The 25,865-nt window shown below is 38.8% G+C and overlaps 5 protein-coding genes across 5 annotated transcripts; 2 read left to right on the top strand and 3 right to left on the bottom strand.

Annotated features, from left to right (window-relative positions):
- Positions 1-159: 159 nt before the first annotated feature.
- Positions 160-4,088, bottom strand: LOC140933916 (uncharacterized). Its single transcript, XM_073383588.1, has 6 exons — positions 3,833-4,088; positions 3,123-3,193; positions 2,664-2,724; positions 2,339-2,390; positions 1,939-2,031; positions 160-434 (listed from the first exon to the last, which is right to left on the bottom strand). Exons 1-6 carry the CDS (start codon positions 3,905-3,907, stop codon positions 301-303), a joined length of 486 nt encoding a protein of 161 aa, XP_073239689.1. The 5' UTR covers positions 3,908-4,088; the 3' UTR covers positions 160-300.
- A 357-nt stretch (positions 4,089-4,445) lies between these two features.
- On the top strand, positions 4,446-8,849 carry LOC140933915 (uncharacterized). The gene is made up of 4 exons (XM_073383587.1): positions 4,446-4,572; positions 5,219-5,315; positions 6,719-6,874; positions 7,445-8,849. The coding sequence occupies exons 1-4, from the start codon at positions 4,496-4,498 to the stop codon at positions 7,781-7,783; spliced, it is 669 nt and encodes a 222-aa protein (XP_073239688.1). The 5' UTR covers positions 4,446-4,495; the 3' UTR covers positions 7,784-8,849.
- A 1,971-nt stretch (positions 8,850-10,820) lies between these two features.
- On the top strand, positions 10,821-14,288 carry LOC140933914 (uncharacterized). The gene is made up of 3 exons (XM_073383586.1): positions 10,821-10,972; positions 11,052-11,148; positions 12,628-14,288. Exons 1-3 carry the CDS (start codon positions 10,881-10,883, stop codon positions 13,108-13,110), a joined length of 672 nt encoding a protein of 223 aa, XP_073239687.1. The 5' UTR covers positions 10,821-10,880; the 3' UTR covers positions 13,111-14,288.
- A 265-nt stretch (positions 14,289-14,553) lies between these two features.
- Positions 14,554-18,029, bottom strand: LOC140933901 (stimulator of interferon genes protein 2-like). Its single transcript, XM_073383573.1, has 2 exons — positions 17,063-18,029; positions 14,554-15,297 (listed from the first exon to the last, which is right to left on the bottom strand). The coding sequence occupies exons 1-2, from the start codon at positions 17,993-17,995 to the stop codon at positions 15,124-15,126; spliced, it is 1,107 nt and encodes a 368-aa protein (XP_073239674.1). The 5' UTR covers positions 17,996-18,029; the 3' UTR covers positions 14,554-15,123.
- Positions 18,030-19,691: 1,662 nt separating this feature from the next.
- LOC140933904 (stimulator of interferon genes protein 3-like) lies at positions 19,692-22,383 on the bottom strand. The gene is made up of 2 exons (XM_073383577.1): positions 21,423-22,383; positions 19,692-20,008 (listed from the first exon to the last, which is right to left on the bottom strand). Exons 1-2 carry the CDS (start codon positions 22,353-22,355, stop codon positions 19,871-19,873), a joined length of 1,071 nt encoding a protein of 356 aa, XP_073239678.1. The 5' UTR covers positions 22,356-22,383; the 3' UTR covers positions 19,692-19,870.
- Positions 22,384-25,865: the final 3,482 nt, after the last annotated feature.

The following is a 25,865-nucleotide window of genomic DNA, read 5'->3' as shown; positions in this document are numbered from 1 at the left end:
TAAAAAAGAAATGTAGATAGGACTGTAATTAAATTTATGAAACTTGTATTATTTATTTTGACAATGGAATAAAAATGTACAAAATCTGGTCTTCTTATCTACTTCTACGTCATGCAAAATATATCAGTTTCCAACTGGTATAGTGGCGTAAAATCTGTTGAAAGCAACTTTCGTCTAAAGTATTATTGAGCCACAAGTAAACTTGCAACCTAATTCATTGTTGCATATTTAACTCTTAAACTGGTTGATTTGTAGTCATCGTACTTAGGCGATAGTAATTTTTTTGACCCATCGTTATGGTCAACTGTCATTTGGAGATAAAGACTCCATTCTCTTTATACAGTTTTCACACTGTTCAACAGTTTGGTTTAACATATCCATCATTTCTGGGTTAAACATGGTAACAACGTCAACGTTCAGCATATGACAGCGAACTGTTGAATAAAACAAAACAAAAACACATGAACGTGAGTACAATACTTACAACCTTAGTCGTTTCAAAGATAGTCCACCCCGATTTCTCTTCCTATACGCGCTAAACAAGGGAAAAGAAGTAACAGTTTGAATCGGCCTTCACAGCGGCTTGTTTGTGATGTTGCAATCAATGAAGCAGTAAGGAGGGGATTGCGGCAGATCGGTCAAGTCTGTAACGTATGTGAGACAGACCCAAGACAGGACATCTGCTATATTTTGTACCTGTGGGAATTCCCAGTTAGAAGTCAACTGCACTTCCTTTTCGATTACTGCTATTACGACAATGCGCGTAATCCTAAACATTTTAGGAGTGTCCCCTATGCTTCCCGTTGTTTCATGATTTGATTTGGGGGGAGAACATCTATGTGCAGGTCATGCTTCAAAGGGTTGGTTGCTGGTCGTGTTCTAAGTCTTTTATCATGGGATTTGCAGAAGAACGATCCATAGTTATTCTGTTGCCTATAGATCATGTGACCAGAGAACGTAGAGTCCCGATAAAGTACATACTCGTCATTTGGCCTTTTCACTAGACATTTGGGGCCTACATTAGTCTGCTACACAGCCGTTTTTAGTGTCGTCACGCAACGCTCCTCGGAGCGTTGCGTGACGACACTAAAAACGGCTGTGTAGCAGACTAGGGCCTACATATATTCGGAAATGAAACAACAGATCACGCAAGACGGGGAGGATTTGTTTTTAGTTTGAAGAGAGTTTTGGTTTTTAACCCTAAGGGTAGTAGTCTGCTCAAAGAACGGCTGTAAAGCAGACTTAAAGGGTCGTGACTTAAGAACATTGTTCCGAAGGTCAAATAACGTTGAACTCCCGTGCAACGAAGAGCCTAATCTCGTCCCCAGGGTCTTCTCGTTTGCCAATATGCCACTGTCACAGTGATATAGGCATCCCCTGTAACCCTAACCCCAACCCAAATCGCTAAGGCGATATGAGAAGGGGATGCCCATATCACCTGGGTTTTGAAAATGCGAGAAGATCCTGGGGACAGAGCCCGAGAGACAACAACAGGGTTCTTTTACAGCGTATATAGCAATTATATACAGCTGATTCAATAAAGGTTGCTTTGGGCATTGGAAATTACGCTCTGGAAAGCTATTTTTTTGGTGGTCAGTCAACAAAATTATTGCAACGTGTTCCGTATATTCAATGCACGATTGACCAATCCTGAAAATACCATAACATACCATAATGCTCTTTGTTTGTCACCCCAAAATTTTGCATAAGCATTGTTTCAGTTTCTCTTCGGACCATTTTAAAGAGAAACCGAAGTCAATGCTTTTGCAAAAGTTTGGGGTGACAAACAAAGAACATTATGGTATGTTTTGGTATTTTCCGGAGTGGTCAATTGCCCATTCCCAATGTCCAAAGCTGTACCGTTAAATTATGCCCTAAAACCGGTGCAGGTAATAGCCACAACCCACTAAGAGTTGGTGTTGAAGTATTAGTACTAACCACTTGCTTTTGTTGCAGTTTCCTTTATCGCTGCCAGGGTCTTCTCAATCTCTTCCATTCTTGTGATCATATTTTCGTAAGTATCAGGGCACCCTAAGAAAAACAAAGCAGAACTTTGGCTTTTTTTTTTCAGTCTTGCAAATGGAATATTGCTCATGTCACCTTCGGATATCGCAAAACGTCAGAGTAAAGAAATTCCAGTAAACTTATATTCCAAGTTGCTCTAAGACTCTCGTAGTCCTAGCCTTTAATGTCGACCTCAAGTAATATATAGGACCATAACCGAAATCCGTCTTAGAATGATGTCTGGCTAAATTTATTGCTCGTAGGAGAACTGTTTGCAGTGAAATATATTTCCTTTACCTTTGTCTTCTTTTAAAAAGGTTAAGACATTACTTACCTTGGCTCTGATCATCTTTTTGACGTCGTTCTCCATTGTTCAAAGAGACGTTCTTGGTTTGAAAAGAGAAAAAAAATATGATAAAAAAAATATGAAGCCCGGCCAGGAAAGTAATGTTTGGCAGGTAACAGTATCCTAGATAAAAGCTTCTATTAAAAAGATAGACCCATTTGTGACGGTACGCGTATAGCCGGTCAAGTCTTCGGAATTTTATTTAAGCTTAAAGACAGGTAAATTTTTTACAGTAGGCAAAGGCTATAGCTATAAGCGCATGGTGAAAATGAATATATCCTTATACTAGGAATTAGGAACAGAATATACGTACTTGCCACTGTGAGATAGTCATCGGCGATGCGCCCGTGTTGTTGAAGGCTTGATTTGCGGCACTGAGGAGCGAGACCATCAAATTAGTTATTTACAGATTAGACCACAAGAGAAGTTAAAGATAATTTTGTGGTATAGTCTTCCGATTTTTTCTCATATCTACTTAATTTTGACACTTTTCTTATCGCAACACGGCATTCAAACGAGTGGAAGATTGCCATAGTATTGTTAAATTTATTCTTTTGTAGATTTTCAAGAAGGAACTTGTAAAACGCTATTCAGTAACGCTTAGTTTGAAACACTGTAATGCGATATGGCTACGGACAAAACTCAATGAACTATTTTTCATCTTAATGATTATTTCAGCTTATCTTTTACACCGCGAGAACAGCTTTCAATGCTGTCTTTCAATAGTTGTAATTAAAGTTCACATGATTTACATAGCGAATTAAGACATTACCATGATCCACCCTCACGATTCATCTGATCGCGAACAAAATCTGTTTCTTTTCGAACTTCTTGACCAGAAAACTGCAAAAAAAAAAAAAAAGAAGAAGAAGAAAAAAAAAAGATTGCGAATTTCATACTGCTTATTGTATACAGTGAAAAGCAGCTGTTTACGAGAAAAAAAAAATAAAGCCTAACTTGAGCTCGTACGGTTTAAAATTATTCGAAAAACAACCTGCTATAGAATGTGAATATTTAATAACAATTCTGGCTAAAAACCTGATCGAGTTATCTCTTTACTTGTCAATTATTTGTGCGTTTTTCCAACGAAACTAAACATTCACTTGTACTCTGAAATTCCTGCGGCTTTTTTTGTAACAGTTTAGATGGGCTGTAATAAGAAAGGAAAAAAAGTTGTATACATGAAGATAAACATTTGTTTGAATGTGAAATAAGGTATTTGAGGCACACAAGGGAACATTTTGTTCAAAATTCGCATTTATACGTTTAGTTCGGCGAGGAGGGAGAGCATAAGTTGACCCTTAATACTTTGACAAGCATTTTCCCTTTTAAGATTTCAGGTAATAAACACCAGTAGATCTTGAAATGAAAAGCTGTGAATCGCTAGTTTAATCCGGCCATTAAATAAACACTATTCCCAAGGATCTGGATAGAAGAGCAACATAATATTGCTGTGCAAAAAAATAATACAAAAGTGCTTACTTGTACTTGTGAACAGACGCCGGTCTCAGGAGGCTGGTAGCTCTCCGTGTTGTCATTCGTATGCATATTTAGCATATATAAAATAAACTATCGCCCCAAAGACGAGTACTACCAAGACAATCGTTGAAGCCAACAACAGCTTTAGACGTGCTGAAATTGGACGAGGGAGCTGATGAACAATAATTTGTGTTTCTATTCTTTTTCTTGAGCACTCGCCTTCTCCTAAGAGCGTTTCGGCCATCGTCGCCAGCAGCTTGCCAGACGCGTTATAAGCGCGGGAAAAATACATGACAAATAAAAACAATCTCGTTCATTGGTCAATTTTTTAGCACTCATTTTGCATTCATGTTCATTCATTGCATTCAGCTAACATACTCTGCATAAGTTGCTTTTCTAAATTCCATTTCTTTTCAATCAATGACTTCATTAGGTACTTAGTTTAAGGTACACCACAATAAAAATTTTGAAAAGTAGAAGATTCCGCGAAAAGGACGGTTGCGCTGGTTGCGTCCGGTTGTGATAGCAACAGTGGAGCAACAGTGTACAGAGAGGAAGAGAGAACCCTGGGAACGAGCTGGTTGTTGAAACGAAGATATAAGGCGATCTCTCATTGGATAGGATCTTATCCAAGATTCTATTGGTTCAATTTATTCCGTGGTCAAGATGGCTTCCCATGGACGTGAACTGAGAAGATTTGTAGAATTTAGCCGAAAAATTATCGGCGTAGGGAAGAACTACAGGTTGGTGATGTATTAAACATATAAAACAAAGTAAGAATCACTATTCATTCTGTCAGGAGCCCATAACCGGAACCGGAGCGTTCAACTGCCATAAATTCGTGCAACGGCGTTTTTACAAGTGAGTTTATTTTTAGATAAGCTTTTCCCGCGAAAAATAACTGTTCCACGAGGTCAATTCCTGCATTTGATCGTCGTTTAGACTGTTAGTAGCTCGCTTGGACCTTTCCACAGTCGGCTATCTCGAAGATGATTTCGATTTAATTCCCTTTCCGTGAATTATGCGTTGTCGTCGATGAAGTAGACGTCCTGGCTAGGTTTTGCAAATCTTCTTCTGAACTGCTAGTTTCCGTGTAAATACTGAAATTGTCGTTTGAAGTACTGTCAAAAGACTCCTCTGAAGATTCCTCACGTGTGTCCGCTCTGTTTTTTTTTAATGTGAAGGAGTTGTCCTAGTTACGTATTAAAAGTTTATCATTGATGACGCAATTGCTAGTGATTGCCTTTTCGAAAGCAATTCGCGGGAAAAGCTTATCTAAAAATAAACCTACTTGTGAAAACGCCGTTGCATAGGCGCAGTATGGAAGTTAGACGCTCTGGGTTTTGGGCTCCTGTTCTGTAAGACTTCCTTTGTAAAATGTTCATGTAGGCCAAACGGATCACCACAGCAACCTCCTCCTGCTCAAGACCCCTTAATCTTTCTCAAACCGTCATCCACGTATCTGAGACCAGGAGGGAAAATCAAGGTAGGTTTTAAAATTTCCTTGGTTAAGGTTTCGTGCATCAACTTACCTAAAAATACTAAATTCCCAGGAAAAAATCCCATGTACCATATTCCTCGAATAAGCGCCTGAGCGATTACTCGAGGGGGGCCTCCCAGTATTAAGTTCTCCTGTTGTAATCAACCGTACCGTAGTCCTGTTATACAGTTTACACACAGATGGATCAGTATAAATGTTGAAGTTGAAGCTTATGCATCAGTCAATTCCAGCTGTGCCCAAGTCGATGAAGAGCTGCGAGCAAAAAGTCAGGAAAAAGGCTTAAAGGCGAGGAAAACGTTGGGAAAAAATCTTAAAGGCAAGGAAAAAGTTGAGAAAGGAAAAATTGAGCACAAAATTTGCATGGCACTTACTGGCCTCTGTAGAAACAGGTTATCTTTGTATCCCTACCATTTAAGAAAGTGATGGGGGAGGGGAAGCCAGGGGGTGCTTATAACAAGGTCTACATCAGTCTACATCTACAACTTTAATCTATAACGGTTTCCCATTACACAGATATGGTGAGTACCTGCTTGATATTTTTGCCTAGAGGGTGGTTGCTTATTCGGGGGAAGGAGTTTATTAGAGCATAGGCCCCTATTCAAGGAAATATGGTATCCAGTGTGACAAGCCATGTGACATTATCACCATTACATGTTAGAGAATCCTAGCCACCATCATTACACTTTTACTTTTCTTGCACTGCAGTGGATATCATCTGAGGTTTGTAAAGCAATATCCTTTGCTTCTTGTGTACAGTGAGGGGGGAATTGATATTCTGTATGTAGCTGGGGTGAGTAATATGACTCTCATTTTCGTAAAACTGGGGCTTAAAAAGGATAGGAGGATAAACTGAGGAACGAAAACATTTATTGGAATCACACTATCCTCATAAATTTCTTGGATTTCCAAATCTTACATTCCCAAATCCATTGTCCTATTGGTAGTTATATATGTGTTAATACCAAGTGCGAGGTCAAAGATGGCTGGATAATGGCCAAGTTAATTTGTTTGGGAGGGAGGTATTATGATGGACTGAGACAAATGCAAGGGCAACAAAATTGTAAAAAAAAAATATAAGGCTAATATCCAGTCATCTCAACCAAACAAGCTTGGTCAATAAAGGATTTATCATATGGCCAAGAGAACTTTTCCTTCAAAATCCTGAATTCCAGCTTTCAAATGAGGCAAATTTTCCCCTGAGAACAGTCTTATATCTACACTGTGCAAAATGTGGGTTGCCTTTTGACTCTTTGTAGATGTAAGCATGCCTCCGAATAGAGTGTGTCCCTAGATCTCCTTTGATCCTTCAGAACCTTAAAATACAAAGTCCATTTTCATGGTCTTTTTTTTTGGACTTTGTTTCATTTACATTTTCATTGCTTTGACAGATTCCTGTAGGCCGTGATCACATCCACCATGAAGTGGAACTTGGTGTTGTTATTGGTAAAACAGGATTGAACATTCCTCAGGCACAGGCTATGGACTATGTTGGGGGATATGCCCTGGCTTTAGACATGACTGATCTTGACTTAATTTTCAAAAGGGTAAGCTTTCTTATTACTTAAGGATGCTTGTAGCTGTGTGCATTTGTTTCTTTCAATGGTTTCTAAGTAAAGGGACAATCTGACAAGAGTATGTTCTTTTTGTATTTTTTGTTCTTCTGAAATTTAAAATTAGCCTATTTATTAGCCAATTATAGGTAGAATTTACACACCTTCATTGTTTGAACTTTGTTGTGCTCCCAAAGCTTGATTGCTTTATCATTATTCACATTTACAACTATTAAGTTATTGTAGGAATAAGTTGTCAGCCTTTATTGGAAATGTACTTGTGGACTTAGAATTTTGAAAAAAAAAAGAAGATTCAATTTTTGATCCTAATAAATCTATACAGCCCTTTTTAACGGTCTCGTTTGATCCTCCTGAGTTCATCCAGGCAATTTCCCAACATTTTCTTATTCCAAACATTTATCATTATTTTACTTATTTATCACCTTAGGAGGTACTGTCTTTTAAGGGCCGAGGCTACTTTTGCAAATCCTCATACACTGAAAATGTTAGTGAGAGTCCTGCTGGTTGTTAAGAAGATTATTTTCTCTAAATATTGATCTACAGGATGCCTCATCTCCTATCACTTATCCATGGGCTCTTGCAAAAGGTTTTGACACTGCGACACCTGTGGGTGACTTCATACCTAAAGATGATATTCCAAACCCTGATAATGTGCGACTATGGCTAAAGGTGGATGGTGAAATGAGACAAGATGGAAATACCCAGGATATGATTTATAAAATTCCTCATCTAATTAGTTTTGTTAGTCAATACATGACCCTAGAGGAAGGAGATTTTATTTTAACAGGGACTCCTGAGGGTGGTGCTGCTGTCCAAAGAGGCCAGGAGATAGTATGTGGTCTTGGGGATAAAACTGAGCTAAAATTTCCTATTTCTCAGTAGATGTGTTACTAAACTAAAATTGAAAGCACCAAGGCCTTCCTGTAGGGCTTGATGTGTACAGTATATTTTTAATCACAAATAACAACCATTCTTCAGGGGCGGATCTAGGGGGAAGGTGCTGGGGGCGCGCACCCCCCCCCCCCCCCCCCGAGATGACCTGCGGTTTTCTAATATAACTGGTATTCTGCAAAAAAAAACTATGTGGTTTATTGGTGTTGAAGTAGAGCAAGAGACGAATGCACCCCCTCCTAAAAAAAATCCTGGATCCCCCCCTGTTCTTAGTGTTTCTTAACCAATTTGCCAATGAATTTTTCACCAAAAGATGCCTTTTTAAGTAGTTAAATTAGTGGCCCACAAAAGGAGATACAAGAGAGAGGGATGCGAAATTTTCAGCCAACTGTATGAACATTGCAAGTTCCCCTTTGTTCAACTCTTTGCCGCTCCATTGTGAGTTCTCTCCAACTCACTTTGCTCACCACTCAAAATGGTGAGCTTGTTTGCAGGCTAGACAAAATAAATGAAAACTATTCAAATCACAAATCATCACTTTTCAAACCCCTTATTGTATGAGAGGTATGCCATTGTATTACCTTGGATTCACGTATGTGTGCCATGTTTTACTATCATCCATGTTACATGAATTTCTCTGGGTTAGGAAACTTTTAATGTATAAAATTATTATCATTTTTTTGCTAGGGGTGCAAAGACTGTTTTATTTAGGAACTAATTCTTGGTTAACAGGGGAAGCAGCTAATAAATAACACGCAAAGCTGGCAGTTTTGTTTGTTGAGTGTACAACTGAGTTGCAAAGCCACAAGGAGAATTATGGTGCACAGCTTTACTGCTCTTACACATGTTTTCACAGCTTTTTTCCGCCTCTTACCAAACAAACCACCAACTAAGCAGGCTACTCACTGATGTTCAGTCATCAAATCAGAATCAAAGCTGAAACTTAAGCTAAAACATACTTTTTATAGGAAATATCTGTTCAGAGTTATAGCATTTGTTTTACAACTTCTAAAATAACTCAATATACTCGAATTAAAACCATCGGTTTTCAAACTAATTTTGAGCCTTATTATTACTTTTTGTTGTTGTTGTTGTTGTTGTTGTTGTTTTGTAACAACCTCAGAGCATCCACATTTTAATTCATGGGGGTAGGCAAATCCGCCAATCCGTTATGATTTATTAACCAAATCCACCCTTCCATTTTCGCCCTGAATCCGAAATCCGGGCAAAAATATTTTAATTACACGCAAAGTCCAAAATCCGGGTCGAAAAAATAGATGAATCCGCAATCCGCTACAATTGCAGGATCCGGAAATCCGTTAAAATCTCGCAATTGAATGCGAAATCCGGGCAAAAATATATTTTTTAGAATTCACCGATCCGGCCGCCTATTCACCCGCTCCTTGGGCAAGATTTCCATGTATTTATATGAAGCCTCGACAGATTCATGTCATGTATGCATAATACAATGCATGGAACAGTGCGGAAATCTTACCCTCACTTGTGATGAGATCAAAAGTTTACATTTGAGCAGGTTTTTAAGGCGTTTTTATGTAAACTCCAGTGTTATTTTTCAGGTATAGACCTCAAGCCAAGAGAAACCTATGGACGTGAATCCTTGAATCAGTAACCGTCAGCTGAACTGTAGTAGCCCAAAGCATCATCTTTTCCCAATAAAACAGCGCAACCGGAATGCCCCCGTAAATACAAATTCCTGATTTTTACTTCAATGTATCGTCAAGTTTTAAACCCTGCCAACGCTATAAATTCGTTTGCGAAGTCCTTGTTTCCATTTTTTGATTTAGATTGTGCACAAAAACACAAGTCCCAATTGTTCTCGTAAAAGGCCTAAAAATTTGGTACTTAGAAGAAGGAAAGGTGTTACCTATAAAATTAGTTGACACGGCTATATTTTTTAACGTTAATTAACCCTTATTATTGCTAATATCCGCTTCGAAAAAAAAAACAATCAAACAAATTTATATGCGGTATTGACCAAGCTTGGTGGGTAGGGTATTGGCTAAGTTTTTTGCGTTTTTCTAAGGGAACGGAACGAAGTAAAGGTTCATCAAAACGCAAAAAATAACAGTGGTTTATTATACGGCCAAAATGAAATTTTCCTTGCAGGAACAAAACAGGAAATCCCAAGTGGGCAAGACAGGCCCATCTTCCCCGCTTGCAGAACACGACCAAGTGATTTAATTAACATTCTTATGGAAAAAAGATCACATTTTTCAACTGCGGTTAATTTGATTTTCAACATTGCTCACGGGAATTGAAGTTTTCTTTCAAATTGTTCACTTTTTCTTCATTGATATTTGCTGTAAATCACATTGTTCAAAATCGTTGCTCAGAAAGGCAAAATGTTTTTCTGTGTTGAGCAGGTTCGCCAAGAGTTCCAACCCATTACCCTTTTATATACCGTACCATTTTTTGGCTAAAAAGGTACTCCTTTCGTAAACCTTCTATTAAAAAATGGTACCGCTCTATCTTACTTGCTAACAATAAGTCTACTCAGTTTAAGGTGGGTATGTTCGAAATATTTTGATTAAAGGCCCTAGATGGCTGATTTTCCTTCCAGCTAACCCTTTCACGTACCTCAACTCGTTAAGGTATCACTTTGGGCGGAGCCACTCCATATACGCCGTCATGGGAAGTACCCTCCACCACAGGCATCCAAAACTCACTAAGCGAGCGCTTGTTAAAAATTAATAGTTCTGGCAATGCTGCTTAACCAAAGCGATTCATAGGGTTCATATGGGAACAGTGAAAATTCGAAAAAACTCGCCTTATCTTAGCTTTATTTCGTATCAGGAACGGGAAGTTTGGGAAGTGAGGTAGGAACGCGTGACGAGCCTCTACTAAGAACGTCTGCGTTGGACCAACAGGCTAATAGTTGCCAAGTACTGCCGGGACATTCGTTTTCCCGTCCACTTTTAATTTAGGCGGTCCCCTTTCACCGGCCACATAGACAAGGATAGTACTAATCTCGTACCCAGATCTCCCACGGCCAAGAGATTAGGATAGTACAAGACTTTCCATTGGGTAACGCTGTGTAAAATATAAGGCTCTTTTTGATTGGTCCACAATGTCCACCGAATCCAAAATGGCGGCCACACGCGATCTTCGAAGATTTACGGAGTTTGGGCGGAACATAATAGGAGTTGGTAGAAATTTCAGGTTTGGAAGTGAACTTTTGGACGTAGTATTCCAGTTAGTTTTAAGTTTAAACTGTTGTTATTCACGGCGTTCTTTCCAGGGAGCACGCAGCAGAGTTAGGAAACCCAGTACCAAAAACTCCCTTGATCTTTTTGAAACCACCATCGAGCTATCTGCAGCAAGGAGGCAAAATCAAGGTAAATCTTATTTCAACAATATCATTCATCGTAAAGATCAAGATGTGTGTCGTATAATTCTTAGCGTCACCTTCATACCCAGCAGCCGTGGCTCGACAGCCCCTTTCCGGAGCCGCGCGGGACCCAAACTTGTAGCGATACCCCACGAAATGTAAAAATACCCAAAAGTTTTAAAAGAACAAAAATAGTAAAGTAAAGAGCAGGTGTAGAAAGCGAAAGTATGTCTACTTAAACCTGCTATTTGAAATATAATCAAATCCCCATCTCAATCACCCCTTCCCCTAAGAAAAGGGGATGGTCGCAGTGGCGGATCCAGACCTACAGATAAGGGCGGGGGCCGGACATTTAGACCCTGAGATAAGGGGGAGTCCGGTCTAAAAATAGGGGGGCAGGCCCCTCCCCTGGACCTGACACTGGGTCGTTTATGGCTCAGTCAATTCTCAACATGCCCATCCCCCCAGGCATTTGACATTTTGTTCTGGAAAAGCTGCAAATGCCCCACGGTGGGGCTTAAAAGTAGGATGCAAATTCCACGCCCCGGGACAACACCAAAATTGAATTTTCCAGTAAATAAGCTGCAAATACCATATTTATGGGAAATTTCTAAAACTCTGATCAAAACGCATGAAGCGCCCTACGCAAGTTGCTCATAGCCACTGGATATATTTATTGCAAAAAAGATTACATCCATCTGATTAATATCAATAACAGAACTATAAACTAGAATTTTACATAATACCTTTCTTTTTTTCAAAGACGTTTAACAAAGTGAAGGATGAGCTTAACATGAGTATTTTCTCATCAAGATGGAACTGTTTCGTCAGTGTATTAATATTATTGTCGCATTGATCACTCAATACAGGAAATTTATATCTCGCAAAGCTTTTCTAGGCCTTTCTGCCTCAACCATAATTTTATGCACAAAAAAATGTCTTTTCCTTTAAACTCTTCAAACAATATATTGATCATTTTTCCTTCATGTGAAAACTGATCACGATGGCAGGAAGCAATTTCTTAGATAGATGCAAAAATATTGTTGGATAGGGAACTGATGGAGCGAAAACCATGCAGATCTCTTTAAAGCAAAACTATTAAAAAAATTCTTTATAGAAATATCTAAAGCTATCTAAATAGGCACATTTTTAAGTGAAATATCAAAGAAGGAATGAGGTTAACTCCTGGAAGAATTGACAAATGCCCCACCCTTGGGCAGAGGTTTTCTGACAAATTCCCCACTGCCAGGACTGGCAAGATGACAAATGTCCAACAAATGCCTAAGGGGGGGGGATGAGCATGCTTTGAATTGACTCAGCCATTATTACCTGTGAGGAGGGGAGGGGAGCTGCCATTTTGAGAAAGCTTAGGAGATTTTCAAACTGACCCCCTGACTTTTAAGAAATGATTCCCCGTGTATTTTAACTTATGAAGATGTATAAGTCCAGCGCTTATAAGCGTCAGCTTACACTACTTTATTTTCAGGTTCCTCCAGGGTGTAAGAAGCTACATCATGAAGTAGAACTTGGTGTTGTGATTGGTAAAACAGCCACATCTGTTTCTGAAACAAATGCAATGGATCATGTCGGCGGATATGCACTTGCTCTTGACATGACTGCCAGAGATATTCAAGATGCTGCCAAGAAACTTGGCTGGCCATGGACATTTGCTAAAGGATTTGATACTGCATTACCCATCAGTGATTTCATCCCAAAGGCAGAGATAGCGAACCCTGATAATGTTCACTTGTGGCTGAAAGTTGATGGTGAATTAAGACAGGATGGCAATACACAGGATTTCATCTTCAAGATCCCTCAGCTGATAAGTTACATCAGTCAGAGCATCACACTAGAAGAAGGAGACCTTATTTTGACGGGAACCCCAGAAGGTGTTTCACCAGTCGAGCCTGGTCAAACAATAGTGTGTGGTCTAGCTGATAAACTTGAAATGACATTTCCTGTGATATAATTTATTATTCATAATCATTTTATTATAATTATGAAGAAAATGACCAACTGCAGACTATGAGTTTGAGTGCATCAATCTTTATTACATTTTGGCTTCAAGTACAGTTGAACCCCACTTTATGGACACCCACTTAAAACTTAATTTAACAATATTATTAAGAAAAAATGGAATGCGGAAATATATGACTATATTTCTCTATAATCATCTTCAGATTGTAAGATATCATGCAGTGAATTCTTGATCTTTTTCAGAAAGCTAAAATGCCTGTGTGATTTTAAGAAGCAAAGAATTGAAATCTGAAATGAAACTGACTCTGTGAGTTCAGTATTTTTTCTGTGAGTCCTAGATAACTAATATTTTTAATAGGTTGATGTCTCTGCTCCTTTATGATGCATGTTAAACGCGGAGTAACTAAATTATAGTGCAAATAATGACAAGTTGGCGTTAATGGGGGAGCACTGCCTTGGGCTAGGTTGGCCTGTGTGACTTGCGGCGATGGCGTGACCAAAGAACCTCACTTATCTCCCCAGAACTACGAGCTGAACACAATACAGCATGTGCTGGAAAACGTGGCCAGCAAGCTTGGTGTAAGTCGCTGCAAAGACTTAACTGCACCACCAAGGAGTGTCCCTAGTTTATTTGATGGCATAGCAGAAAACAAAGCCCAAACCTTGACTCCAAAGGGAGGGAGGGAGGGAAAATTTTACAAGAATAATATACTGAGTGCTAACCTTGCAGGACAACAGAACCCAATCAAGTGAACTCTGAACAGTTGTTCTAGGCTAGACAAATGTCTACTGGCATGGCCAATAGAAAAGGCTGTACTACAAGACAGGTCAACATTGCACATGCAAACGTTTAGCCATGAATAGTGCTTTGAAAAATTTGGCCAGTGCTGTGGATAATTTGTACTAGCCTGCTGGAGACAACAAGGCCATAAATTTCTATGCTAGAGTACAATGTATCTTAGGGCTTGCTGACCTTGCAACTTGACTACACAATCACCTTATTGAAAAAGGAACTGCCTGCATGGAAGAGTTACTGATAACTACCATCACATTCATTATATTCATTGTTTGGGAAACTCCATACTAATACTATAGCATGCGAGCACAAATATCTCTCCTCTCCCCTTGCCACTGGACACCGTTTTGCGGGAGAGACATCATCAGCAATTTGGCCCAAACAATTCCATACTAATGAGGTGAGTCAATGCTTACATAATTAATCTGTTAGTCATAGGATTTTTGATGAAAATTTGTTCAAGTATATGTTCCTCCTGGTCAATATTATTGTAAAGTTTTGAGTTATTCTGTGAAAGCAGCCCAAAAGTCAAATGCTTCCTGTAAAGAAGACATCCCAGAAATAATGACTTATAGGAATATGGCATTTACATTTGATCATATTTGTGGCCTTTTGTGTTTTGTCTGTTATTCTTAAACAAAAGATAAAAGAATAAAATTACTACATCAACAGATCAGCACTGACATTAACGCCACAATCCGAACAAATCTACATCATCATTATGGAATTATTGGGGCTGAATTGCAAATGTCTCTCTTGTGAAGAGAGGAGAAAGAGACAGCTGTATTTAGACACAATTTAAAATTATGCTGATTTTTGGTACTGATTGCTTAATCTTTAGTGTAGTGGTTAGATAAAATATTAATGTAGTGAACCGGGTTCAAGGCTCCGTTGCTCTCTTTTTCTTTGGTGTTCCTTTTTTTTTCTTTTATTAACGACTTAAAAATGTAATTTAAAGTTCCCCAATGTGTAGGATTCATGACTTGTCCCACTCACAATGAATGCCTTTGATGTAGCTTCACCCCCGAAATGATCACCCAAGACAATTTCCAAAACTTTTAATCTTTGTTGTAGGTGAAGGAAAGTGTTTGTATGTTTGAGGTCACAAGGTTATATTAGAGGCTACTTTTCAGTTAAGTTGTAGTCAAATTAATAAAATACTAAGTATTAGCATAGGGAACTATTGTTACTATCACTCATTCAGTAAGTTTACTCAGCTTCTTCAGCTCTTTGATTCAGCTGTAGATGTTCATCACGAAGTATATGTACTAGCACATCTGCAATTTGATTTTCTTCTCCTGAAATTGGCACTAATTCATATTTCCCTCGACATTCTTCAGAACTATCCAAGATTTCTCTCAGTTTACGGATAAACAGAACCACCTATCAGCACAAAGCATTTGTTTAGAAATATGATAGAGTTTATAAGTAACACAATAATATTTGAAGCTGTATTAAAATTAATGCAGAACAAATGTTTTTCTCTTCTGCTTGATGGACCCTCCTCGCCCTTAATAGAGATAGTTATCAAAACTTATACAAGGCCAAGAAAGGCTGTTGTATATTCGGCCATAAAAATATTGTTGCTGCCATTGTACTTAAACCAGGTTCAGACACAGCATACTTCACGCAAGCCAAATCAAATTTGAATTTAGGTCAGTTGCATTGATTCAGATGCCATTATTTTTCCAGCTGAACTTAATTCAGAAGGGGAGGGAATACATTGTCATTTACAATTATAAATACTATAAAACTTTATGCATTTGGCTCGTCTCGTATGATGTTTGGCATCTGAATCAAAACTAGTCCATGGCCCTTTTTTCCGGGTGAGCCAATCCAAATTCAATTAGCCATTTGTACCTCTCTGTGAAAAAGGCAGGACATCTTTCACAGAAACTTTGTGGGTGGTGATAAAATAAAAAAAAACCTATTGGATGAGGTTTTTGTGATATCCAGAATAATCTAGGTCAAAGCTGATGGCAATAATATATTAATTATTAAAATTGAGGCCTTGATCTGATTCCAATTATAATTACAAAAACTGAATTTAATAATAAGCCATTAAATTTAATCTCAGTTCAAGAAACCGTCACTTTCAAAGTGAGGCGAAATGCAAAACCTTTGTTCTAAAATGAGTTTTATTTGCTTATAAAAATAAAAAAAATAATTTTCGTATCAATGGCTTTACGCTAAGCCTCACTTTGGAACATAGACTTGAAGCAACTCAGAAATGGCGTATTGTCATTGTCATACTTGTACCTTGTTTTCAAGAAAATAATGACAGATACACCATTGCATGCATCACAGCTTGACCCCTAAAATAAGCACGGCCGCACCAGCACCTTTATTTCCACATATCCTGAAAATTGCACGCATGGCTAGTATGCACTGACCTCACCAACACTTTGATCTCTTGGGCTTTTTAGCTAGCTCGCCCCAACAAAACATAAGTGGTAGAGTGATCAAACCAAAAATTTGTTGGCCCGGGCGTACAGTTCTATGGGCTGGCTATGCCCCTGAGTAGGCTCTTGGTTAGTGAAAAGACAGATAGTGGTACAATGTAGTATGTACTTGAGTCTCGATTGACAATTTTGTAGGAGATGTTTACCAAGCTAAAATCAATCTCCTTAAATTTGATAAAAATAGAGGACAAGTAAGGCCACTTTGAGGCCTTTCATCGCAGAGTTTAAAGGACTTCTGTCCAAATGACAGGACTTACCGTAAAATTCCAAAAATAAGCCCCGGGACTTATATTTTTCAAAGGCCCCTTTTGAGGGGCTTATTTTTGGAGGGGCTTATATTCGGAGGGGCGTATCTACGGAGGGAAACTTGCGTTTCAAAATTGATTGGGCTAGCCTTATAGTTGGAAGTAAATTTACTGTTTTTGCTTCGTTTTACTTTGCATTTGAGGGAAATTTTTCAAGTACAAGCCCCTGGGGAGCTTATATTTGGAGGGGCAATTTAACGGAGGGTCTTTTTGTGTTACCGGTTTGGGGGGCTTATTTTTGGAATTTTACGGTATTGCATAATTATACCCAAAGAATGAATGCTTTGCCCCGCAACATTTTTTTTAAATACAGCCAGGGAAAAGAGGCCTCATGCTAATAGGGGAATTTTTTTAACATGTTGACATTAGATTTAGAATTACCTGCTCATCTCGCTCTTGGCAACTCACTACACCCTCCCTTGGATCAGACATGGCATACAAGGACCTCAGGGGAACAGCATACTCTACAGCCACATGAGGCGGTTCCGGATTAATCGTTCCATCTGGGCGTAGTATCTCTATTCGGTGCACGCTGGTTTTGTACTTAAGTTTCGATACTCCACCTCGACTGCTCACAGTTAAGGTGAGATTATCAACAAATTTCATTCTATGGTCTGCCTTCTCAATGCTATCGTATATGTAGCATGTTTTGGGTATCAAAATAAACAGCTTGTGGATCGGAATCAGGTACTTGTAATCCGTCTGTCCGATCCTCTCAGCAAGAATTGGAAGAACCATCTTCAAGTAGCCAAAATAGTAGCCCCAAGCTAGACCATCAGCCACATTTTTGTTATTATTTTCGTTGATCTCTGATAATTCCACGCTAGAAATTTCTCGTAAGCCAATAAGAAACAATAAAAGTGGTGAAAGAAAGCAGTTGAGCGAGAAAAGGATCGCGTATTCTGAACGGCAACATGTGTTACAATGCTCGTACAAGAAATAAAACACAAAAAGAAGGGAAGCAATACAAACTACCAGAACAGTTCGGCCATGTCTGAAAGTGAAAGTGGAAGTAAAAACCTTTTTCCAACTTCCTTTATATCGAGTCTCCTTGTGGCGAATTTCTTCACTCACCAAACACAGTCTTCGCACAAGCTCGCCGAGGACGAAACTCAGAATGAGAAGGGCAAAACCAAAGAGCAGAAAATGGAATTCGACTCTGCCTTCTTTGTCTTCCGAAGAATAAGCGATTTTAAAGTAAACGCAGTGAACGGCACCAGACAAAACGATCAGAAATGACGCAGTTATGACGGAAGTCCTTCCGCGAAGCTTCGAAATTGGTCCAAATCCATTATTTTGCTGCTGGGGATCCATCCTGTAGGAAACTGAAAATTCGTTGTTTTTAACTTTGAAAATTGAGGTGCTGCTGAAATCGGGCTTGAAAATAAAGGGCATTCCCCATTTTCAGTTCATGACTTGTGATTGGCCGCGCGCAACACGATGGATTGGCAACAGTTACCGAATATGCTCGAATTTACAGCGCCTGGTGCCAAAATTTGAAAACCAGAAGAAGTCGATAAGAATAAAACTAATTATAATAACCAGGATAACAAACAAATCAAAGCAATAAGAAATACTAGAATGATTTGTCTGATTTTGTTTCCCATAATTACTCATTTTTTTCCTTCGTGGGTGGCTTAGACCACCAACGAAGACCCGTGAATTTCAAATAAAAAATATGGGGCTTTTGTTGTTGCTGTTTTGTTTTTTTTTTCTTCTCTTCGCCATAACGATTCCAAATTGCTTTTGTGCCTTCAACTTTGAACGCATGGGTGTAGCTACCTTTCACACCTTATACGCCTGAAAACACGTGCTGAAAAGATGTCAAAAATAGACAAGCGAAGCAAGGAAAAGAAGGTAAATAAGAGATAGAGAAGCTGAAAACCTGTGAAAACGCTGAAACATTTCTGCCAAAGATTAAGAGAGATAATTAGCTCAGCATCCTGACAGAAAACAAACCGAAACAAACAAAAAAGTGAAGTCTCCTGCCTGGAAACGATATCACTGGGAGATGGTGCCTGAGAGTTGGCTTGGAAAACTGTGCGGCCCTCTAGAGAAAAAGGGTGAATCCAGGTTTTTTTTCAGGGGAGAGAGGACCAACTTGGGCACTCGGTTGAAGTCAATAACTTGCATCCTTTCACGCCGTTACACTGGTTTCCTCTTTGTTAATGGTACGCGCAGTACACGTGGTAAAATAACTTTTCTCAGATCCTAAATCAAATCTTATACTTGACCTGTAACATGAAACGCAAGTTTTATTTTTAAGGTACAAGCTGAAAGCGACGCTTAAGAGGTTATTTCAATTTCCTGGTAGTTAGCTAAAAAACGTTAAGACTGAGATCTTTGGTTTTGAGGGTAAAATTAAATGTAGGGGCCTAGAACCGCAAAATATTTCGCCAATTGGTTGTCTTTACACTAGGCTGTTAAGTAAGACTTAAGAGCTGCTAAGTTTTACTTAACCAAAAATTCATGTGTGAAGGCCTAAGTAAAATCTCAAATAACTTTACTTTGCATCTCATTAAATTCGGAAAGTTGAAACGATTCAAGAAAGTTTCAAGCGACTTGAAAACCATCCTTAAAACTGACTTGGCTAGCTTGCGGTTTCTTGAGCTTTGAGAAAGGCCAAACATGTCAATCAATGTTAATCATGTTGCGTGAGAAACTAGCCTTAAATTAACCTAGAGTAAACAAGAATCGGTTGTGTGTGAAGCTTTATTTTACTTGAAGTAATTAAAATTGACTTGTCTTGAAATATTTCTTAGCTTGTTTAGGCTCTATTATCTTCAAATGTCCCTTTCTTCTTAAAAGTGAAATGCCTTCTCAAAGGTTACATAAAGTTACCATATGTTGACTGTATTGGCCCAAAGATTCTGAGGATTGATAGAACCTGTAAAAGTGTCGAAGCCAAGCACAACATGGCTTCTTACTTTATTATACTCCTTTATTTGTAAAACTGGGGACATAATTAACCTCCCTCCCCCTCCCACCCCACAAAAAAGGGACTCTTTAGGGGAATTCTAAGCCTGAAGCTACCTATCAGTAAACTGTTAACCAAACAAAATACTTTGCATTTGTACATTTCCATGCTTGCTATCTATAAACACAGCTGGAAAGGATCAAAATCCTTCTGGGACACTGTTCTTGTTACCACTCAGGAAGATTTCACTCAGCTTTCATCCCTGATCCACATCATGATTGAAGCATTGGTACCAACACATCTGCAATTTCATCCTCGACTTCCCCGGAGATGAGCACTAATTCATACCTCCCTTTACATTCCTTACAACCTTCTAAGATTTCCTTCAGTTTGCGATAAAACAGAACTACCTATTGAAACAAAAGGGTTAAAAGCATTTTGAAGGAAATTAATAATAATACTGTGGGGGTGCTAAACAGGAGTATTTGTCTGGTTTTTGGGGTAACCAAAATTTTAATTATTGAATTTTTTTTTAATTAATCAAAATTTTAATTATTAAAGTTTTGGTTTCCCCAAAAACCAGACAAATACTCCTGTTTAGCACTCTCACAGTACACCCCAATAATATTGCTCCCCCTCCAAACTTTGCGTAAGCATTGTTTAACATTTTTCTTAGGAGTTATCGTAAATCCTCTATAAGCCCTGGGAGGGGGGGGGGTTAATAGAAGCGGGGGGCTTATTTAATTTAGTACAGACGATGGTATCAGTTCTCCATAAAGAACTAGAATCCAAAGTGGAAAAGCTCGGTATCAGAAGTTAGAGGTCGTGCACCTGAGGATCAACAACAAATCTGAACTTCCAGTGGGTGAATACTTTTAGTAAACGATCTAGGATCAGTCCACATAAAGGTTTACAGTCATGATTGATTACTGATACAGCCTATCATTTATTAGTGAAGAATAATTAAAGGAGGGGAGGGGGGCTTATTAACGTTCTTCCCCTGAAAAGGGGAAATGGCCTTTAAGTCGTCGTTTAGTTTTTCCAATGTACTGTTTAAAGTAGTGGTTGCATATTATTGTACCATGTACTAAGTAAATGACGTTTTTACAGTTACAGTTGATGTGATATGGGCAATAAGTCTGGTTTCACTTGTAGATTGGAATGTGCATGAAGTTTGTCCGCCAGAAATGTATTTGACTCGTATTTGTAATACTGAGAAAGTATGTGAAAAGCTAGAGAAGCATACCTCATTGAGAGAGGCAAAACTCTTAATTGAACCCTTAGGTATTTTAATACCTACATTTCATCTTTCGTTGTAATACATTCCTTATTTCTTCCATTTGTATTTATTTATACTATTTTTACATTTCAAATTTCTTTCATATCACAACTTCAACAGTTTTTGTTTCCATATACTTTCAAAGTTCACTTTCTCCTTATTTAAAATTTTTATGTGTTATTACAGTATCATATGTAAAATCAGTTTTGCTTCTTTCCATTTATATCCATTCCTTCTTATAGAAGATCATGTTTTCAGAAGGAATAACCTAGAGATTTTTGGAGGGAGTCAATACAAGGAGAGAGGTTTTTCTGAAGGTGATTATTATCCAAAATGTTACTTTCTGAAGGGGGTTACCCAAGGAAAAATTTTGTGAAGGGGTCTGGCCAAAAACACCTCATCAATGGGAGCAGGGGTTTGATATTAAATGGAATGGCCCATTGGGGGCAGTGGAGAGTGCTACATTTTGCTACAAAAGGAAAGGCTATACGAAATAATATTTGATTAACTTAAAATGTTTGTATGTTTTGGATTAATTAAGTTACCTGTTCATCTCGCTCTTGGCGACTCAGTCCACACTCTGGGTGCTTAGACATATCGTAGAGGGACATCAATGGGGTGGCATACTCCAGAACCAAGTAATGGGGATCTTCACCAAGGCGTGGCATCTCTATCTGGTGCACGGTGTGCTGGTAGCGTCGCCTTGATATCCCACCTCGGTGTCTCTCATACGGCTCGAGATTTCCATCACTCTTAATTCTTTTGTCTGCGTTATTAATTTCATTGCAGGTGAAGCAGTTTTTTGGAATCAATATGAAAAGCTTTTTCTTTGTAATCTTGTACATGTAAGCTGTTGATCTTCCGATCTGCTTTTCAAGATGCGGTAGCACCAGCTTCAAATAGCCAAAATAGTAGCTCCAAGCAAGACCATCGGCCACATTTTTGTTTTCTCTCTCGTTGATCTGCGATACTTCCACGCTAGAAGGCTCTCGCAACCCGACAAGAAACAAAAGTTGAGGGGCCAAGAAGCAGTTCAACGAGAAAAGTACCCAGTGTTCTGATCGACAGAAGGTCTTGCAATCTTCGTACAAGGCGTAGTACAAGACAAAAGATGACACCGTCAGAAACGACACAACACCAACGACCAAAATAGAATGGCCGTATCGAAAAGTGAAAGTAGAATTGAGAAGTTTCTTCCAACTTCCTTGGTATCGAGTGTGCCTGTGTCGTCTTTCTTCGTTAACCAGACACACTCTTCGTACTAACTCGCTAAGGACTAAACTTAGGGTTAGAAGAGCGGCTCCAAAGAACATAAAAAGGATTACATCTTTGCTTTCCTTGGTTGAAGAAAAGGCGATTGTGTTCCCGATGTGGACAGCACCACTGACAGCGACCACAAGCAAAGCAGCGAAAACGGCACCGCTTCCACGAGGTTTCGAAAGTCGTCCAAATCCATTATTTGGCTGTTGGGGATCCATTCTGTGGGAAAACTGAAAATACTTGATTGAAAACCTGAATTTTGACGAGTTGTCGAATGGTACTTGCGCGATCACTTGCGCGGTCTATGACTGAGGGGAATCCCCTTTGTCTTGTGATTGGTTTAACCATCGGCGTAAAACGGGTGGGGAGGATGGATGCCACCCCCTCCCCCCAATAAGGTTTTTCTGACGTTTTTCCTTAAGAATAAAACATCAGTACGTGACGATTTCAGCAGCTGTTCATTCATCCCTCGAGGACATTTTGAGACAAGTTTAGTGATGGTCAGTTGCTATGGTTGCGAGCTATGACGTCATAAGTAGCAGGTGGTGGTGAAAATGCATGAATTTTCAACTTCTTTCAACAATAAAAGGAAATCTTGGGGCTAAAATCATGCAAAGTGCCTATCTATGTGTTATTTTTCATGTAAAGCACAAAAAATTACCATTTCTCGTGGTTTTAACCTGATTTCTAATTCTTGGTAAAATCCAAGATGGCCACACCATTAATTGGTGACGTCACAGACCTCCAACAGGGCCACTATCCCTACCGGTGTCACAGTGATATGTGTATCCCCGTGATATGTGTATCCCCATACACTTATCCCTAGTGATATGTGTATCCCGGGTGGAGATACAATAAACACTGATGCTCATCCACGACACAATAAGGAAATATCTTCTCTTGCTAAAGGAAATGTCGTCGATATCATCTAACATAACTAGTAACACAACTAAGGTTAAGACAAGAATCAAACAACATGCAAAGGTGGAATATTGTAGCGCTCGCAGAAGGGATACACATATCACTGACCCGGCGCAGAGATATGTGTATCCCCTGTTTTTTCTTCTCTCGCTAAAGAAAGTATCGTCCATATAATCTATCAGAACAACTGGTAATACCTGTAATACAACTAGGTTTACGGGAATCAAACAACTTAAAAGATGGATTATTATGGTGCTTGAACGGGGGGATACAAATATCACTAGACCAGCGCAGAGATTTGTGTATCCCCTCTCTATTTTTTGACTTTTCGAGTTATCCCTTGCTGAATGAAATTTTGACAGTCATACTTATTTAACGCGACTAGTGACATATGAATTATAATCACATTGGATAAGGAGAGGAGCGAGAACGAATGTTTACATCAACATTGCGACCCACGAAGAAGTAAACTCGCCAGAGAAAGCTTTGCGATTATTTTGTCTCGAATCGTTTCTCTTTTGTCGATTGTGTTGCTCCTAATCTTGAATCATTTGTAGTCCCTTTGATGATGATTCGCAAAATTCACAAAAACAACAGAAGTAAACCCGACACTTGTTTGGAGGGGTGGGGGGGTAGGGGATACACATTTCACTGGCAGCCATATTGGAGGGATACACATATCACTAGGGATATGTGTACGGGGATACACATATCACGGGGATACACATATCACTGTGACACCGGTATCATTAATATTGATCCAGGGGCGGCGCCGGTTTTTTTTCCTTGTTGGGGCATAACTGGGAATATGTGTAATATCCGTGATTTGATAAATGCAAATTTTGCATTTAAGTATCTTTACAGACACAAACAAAAATTCGCAAATAAACGACTCTGTATATATACAGAGTGGAAATTCGCAGTTAATTAATTGCGAGTTTTTTACTCACTCATATATACGAAGCAAAATTTTGCAATTAGTTAATCGCGAGGTTTTACTATAAATACATATTAATTACACTGATACAAATCTCGCACTTAACTATTAACTGCGAAATTTCTGTCTGTTCATAGTAAAAGACTCAAATCTCGCACTTAACTATTTTTCCTTGACTGCGAAATTTCTGGCTGTTTATAGTAAAAGAATAAAATCTCGCAGTTAACCATTTTTCCTAAACTGCGAAATTTCTCTGTTAATATTAACATGAAAGAACACAAATCTCGCACTAAACAATTTTTCCTTAACTGCGAAATTTTTGTCTGTTTATAGTAAAAGACTCAAATCTCGTAGACTGCAAAACAGTCCGTATTTTTGCGTATTCAAGTACGCGCGAGCAGTCAAACAGAAGGTCTGGAATGAGGCTGAAAACATGGTTACCTGTGAGATTTCTGTTCCTTCATATAAACAGAGAGGTATCCGGTCATTTCGTTCCATGGTCAGATCGTTCCAAGTCAGATCGTTCCAATCAATAGTCAAATCGTTCCACAAAATGGTCAGTTCGTTCCACAAAAAAGTCAGTTCGTTCCACATATGTTATATCTATTTTCTAAATGCGTAAATGTTATCAGAGTACAGACTAGCGATAGGAACATGGATGAAAGTATTTTCAGAACTATTTACATAATGTTGCGAGCGCCGTATGTTAATTTCACTATGCATTGCGGAACGATGTGACAACTATTCACACAATGGCGAGAGCTTATGTTTGTCGGATTAATCTGTTTGTCGATTTTTGACCACAAAACAGAAAATAAAATAAAGTACTACGATGTAAAGTGGTTTTAGATTAAACAGCGAGAGAAACCTGTCACGGTTTACGCCGGTTTCCGGCGCTTACTTGCCGAGTTCGAATATTACGGTTTGACATTCGAGTTCGCAAACGTGCCGAATTCGCTGGGTATGTTAGTGAACATTTTTATAGAGTTCGATTGTATCCAGAAACCACGAGCAATATCTGTAATTTATACTCCTTAATCCTGTTGCCGTAAAAAGATGTGAAGCTTTTGATACGGCAATCACGGTGCGGCTTTAATTATAAGATTTCGTTTCCCGACTTGTCACGCGAACTTTAACATGGTTCGAGTTATCGAGGGTAAAATTGTATACGGCGGTTTAAATGTTAAAGCCCGTGGCTGGTTGAAATCGTTTCTTGTTTGTTTTCAAAAACGACTTGGGATGGATCGAATCGACTTTGGATGGATTATTACTTTATCACCTTGTGGTATGAACGAAACGTTTTTCTTCTCCATAAAGTTCACTCAACAAATTTCGGAAAATTTACTTGACTTTTCATATGTGGAACGAACTGACTTTTTTGTGGAACGAACTGACCATTTTGTGGAACGATCTGACTATTGATTGGAACGATCTGACTTGGAACGATCTGACTATGGAACGAAATGACCGAAATGACCAACAGAGACATTTCGCAGTTAATGAAAAATGGTTAACTACGAGATTTGCGTTTCTTCACATAAACAGAGAGACATTTCGCAGTTAACAAAAATGGCTACCTGTGAGATTTCTGTTCCTTCATATAAACAGAGACATTTCGCAGTTAATGAAAAATGGTTAACTACGAGATTTGTGTTTCTTCACGTAAACAGAGAGATTATTGGCGCGACAGCGCCATTAGGCACGAGAAAATAGGGGGGTCCGGGGGCATGCTCCCCCTGGCAAATTTTGAAAATTTAAGTTGTCTAGGAGGCAAACACCAGGATTTCATCGTGGTCAACATAGTAAGAAAAACTTGATGACCTTTTCTATCTTAGCAAAAAACTAATCAAACTTGAATACGTTCGTAGAA

This window comes from Porites lutea, chromosome 4 (genome assembly GCF_958299795.1).
Source record: "Porites lutea chromosome 4, jaPorLute2.1, whole genome shotgun sequence".
Lineage (NCBI taxonomy): Eukaryota > Metazoa > Cnidaria > Anthozoa > Scleractinia > Poritidae > Porites > Porites lutea.
Note: the sequence above shows the minus strand (reverse complement) of the source record. Positions and strands in the feature narration are given on the sequence as shown.

Bases quoted from the DNA above. Each gene is read 5' to 3' on its own strand.
- LOC140933915 (XM_073383587.1), top strand. From the start codon at position 4,496: ATGGCTTCCCATGGACGTGAACTGAGAAGATTTGTAGAATTTAGCCGA. The intron at 5,316-6,718 runs GTAGGTTTTAAA...TTGCTTTGACAG, and splicing joins GACCAGGAGGGAAAATCAAG to ATTCCTGTAGGCCGTGATCA. The intron at 6,875-7,444 runs GTAAGCTTTCTT...ATTGATCTACAG, and splicing joins TTGACTTAATTTTCAAAAGG to GATGCCTCATCTCCTATCAC.
- LOC140933904 (XM_073383577.1), bottom strand. From the start codon at position 22,355: ATGGATCCCCAACAGCCAAATAATGGATTTGGACGACTTTCGAAACCT. The intron at 20,009-21,422 runs GTAACTTAATTA...TTGTTTCAATAG, and splicing joins GCCAAGAGCGAGATGAACAG to GTAGTTCTGTTTTATCGCAA.
- LOC140933901 (XM_073383573.1), bottom strand. From the start codon at position 17,995: ATGGATCCCCAGCAGCAAAATAATGGATTTGGACCAATTTCGAAGCTT. The intron at 15,298-17,062 runs GTAATTCTAAAT...TTGTGCTGATAG, and splicing joins GCCAAGAGCGAGATGAGCAG to GTGGTTCTGTTTATCCGTAA.
- LOC140933914 (XM_073383586.1), top strand. From the start codon at position 10,881: ATGTCCACCGAATCCAAAATGGCGGCCACACGCGATCTTCGAAGATTT. The intron at 10,973-11,051 runs GTTTGGAAGTGA...CGTTCTTTCCAG, and splicing joins GGAGTTGGTAGAAATTTCAG to GGAGCACGCAGCAGAGTTAG. The intron at 11,149-12,627 runs GTAAATCTTATT...CTTTATTTTCAG, and splicing joins AGCAAGGAGGCAAAATCAAG to GTTCCTCCAGGGTGTAAGAA.
- LOC140933916 (XM_073383588.1), bottom strand. From the start codon at position 3,907: ATGCTAAATATGCATACGAATGACAACACGGAGAGCTACCAGCCTCCT. The intron at 2,391-2,663 runs GTACGTATATTC...TTTCAAACCAAG, and splicing joins TGACTATCTCACAGTGGCAA to AACGTCTCTTTGAACAATGG. The intron at 2,032-2,338 runs GTAAGTAATGTC...TGTTTTTCTTAG, and splicing joins AAAAGATGATCAGAGCCAAG to GGTGCCCTGATACTTACGAA.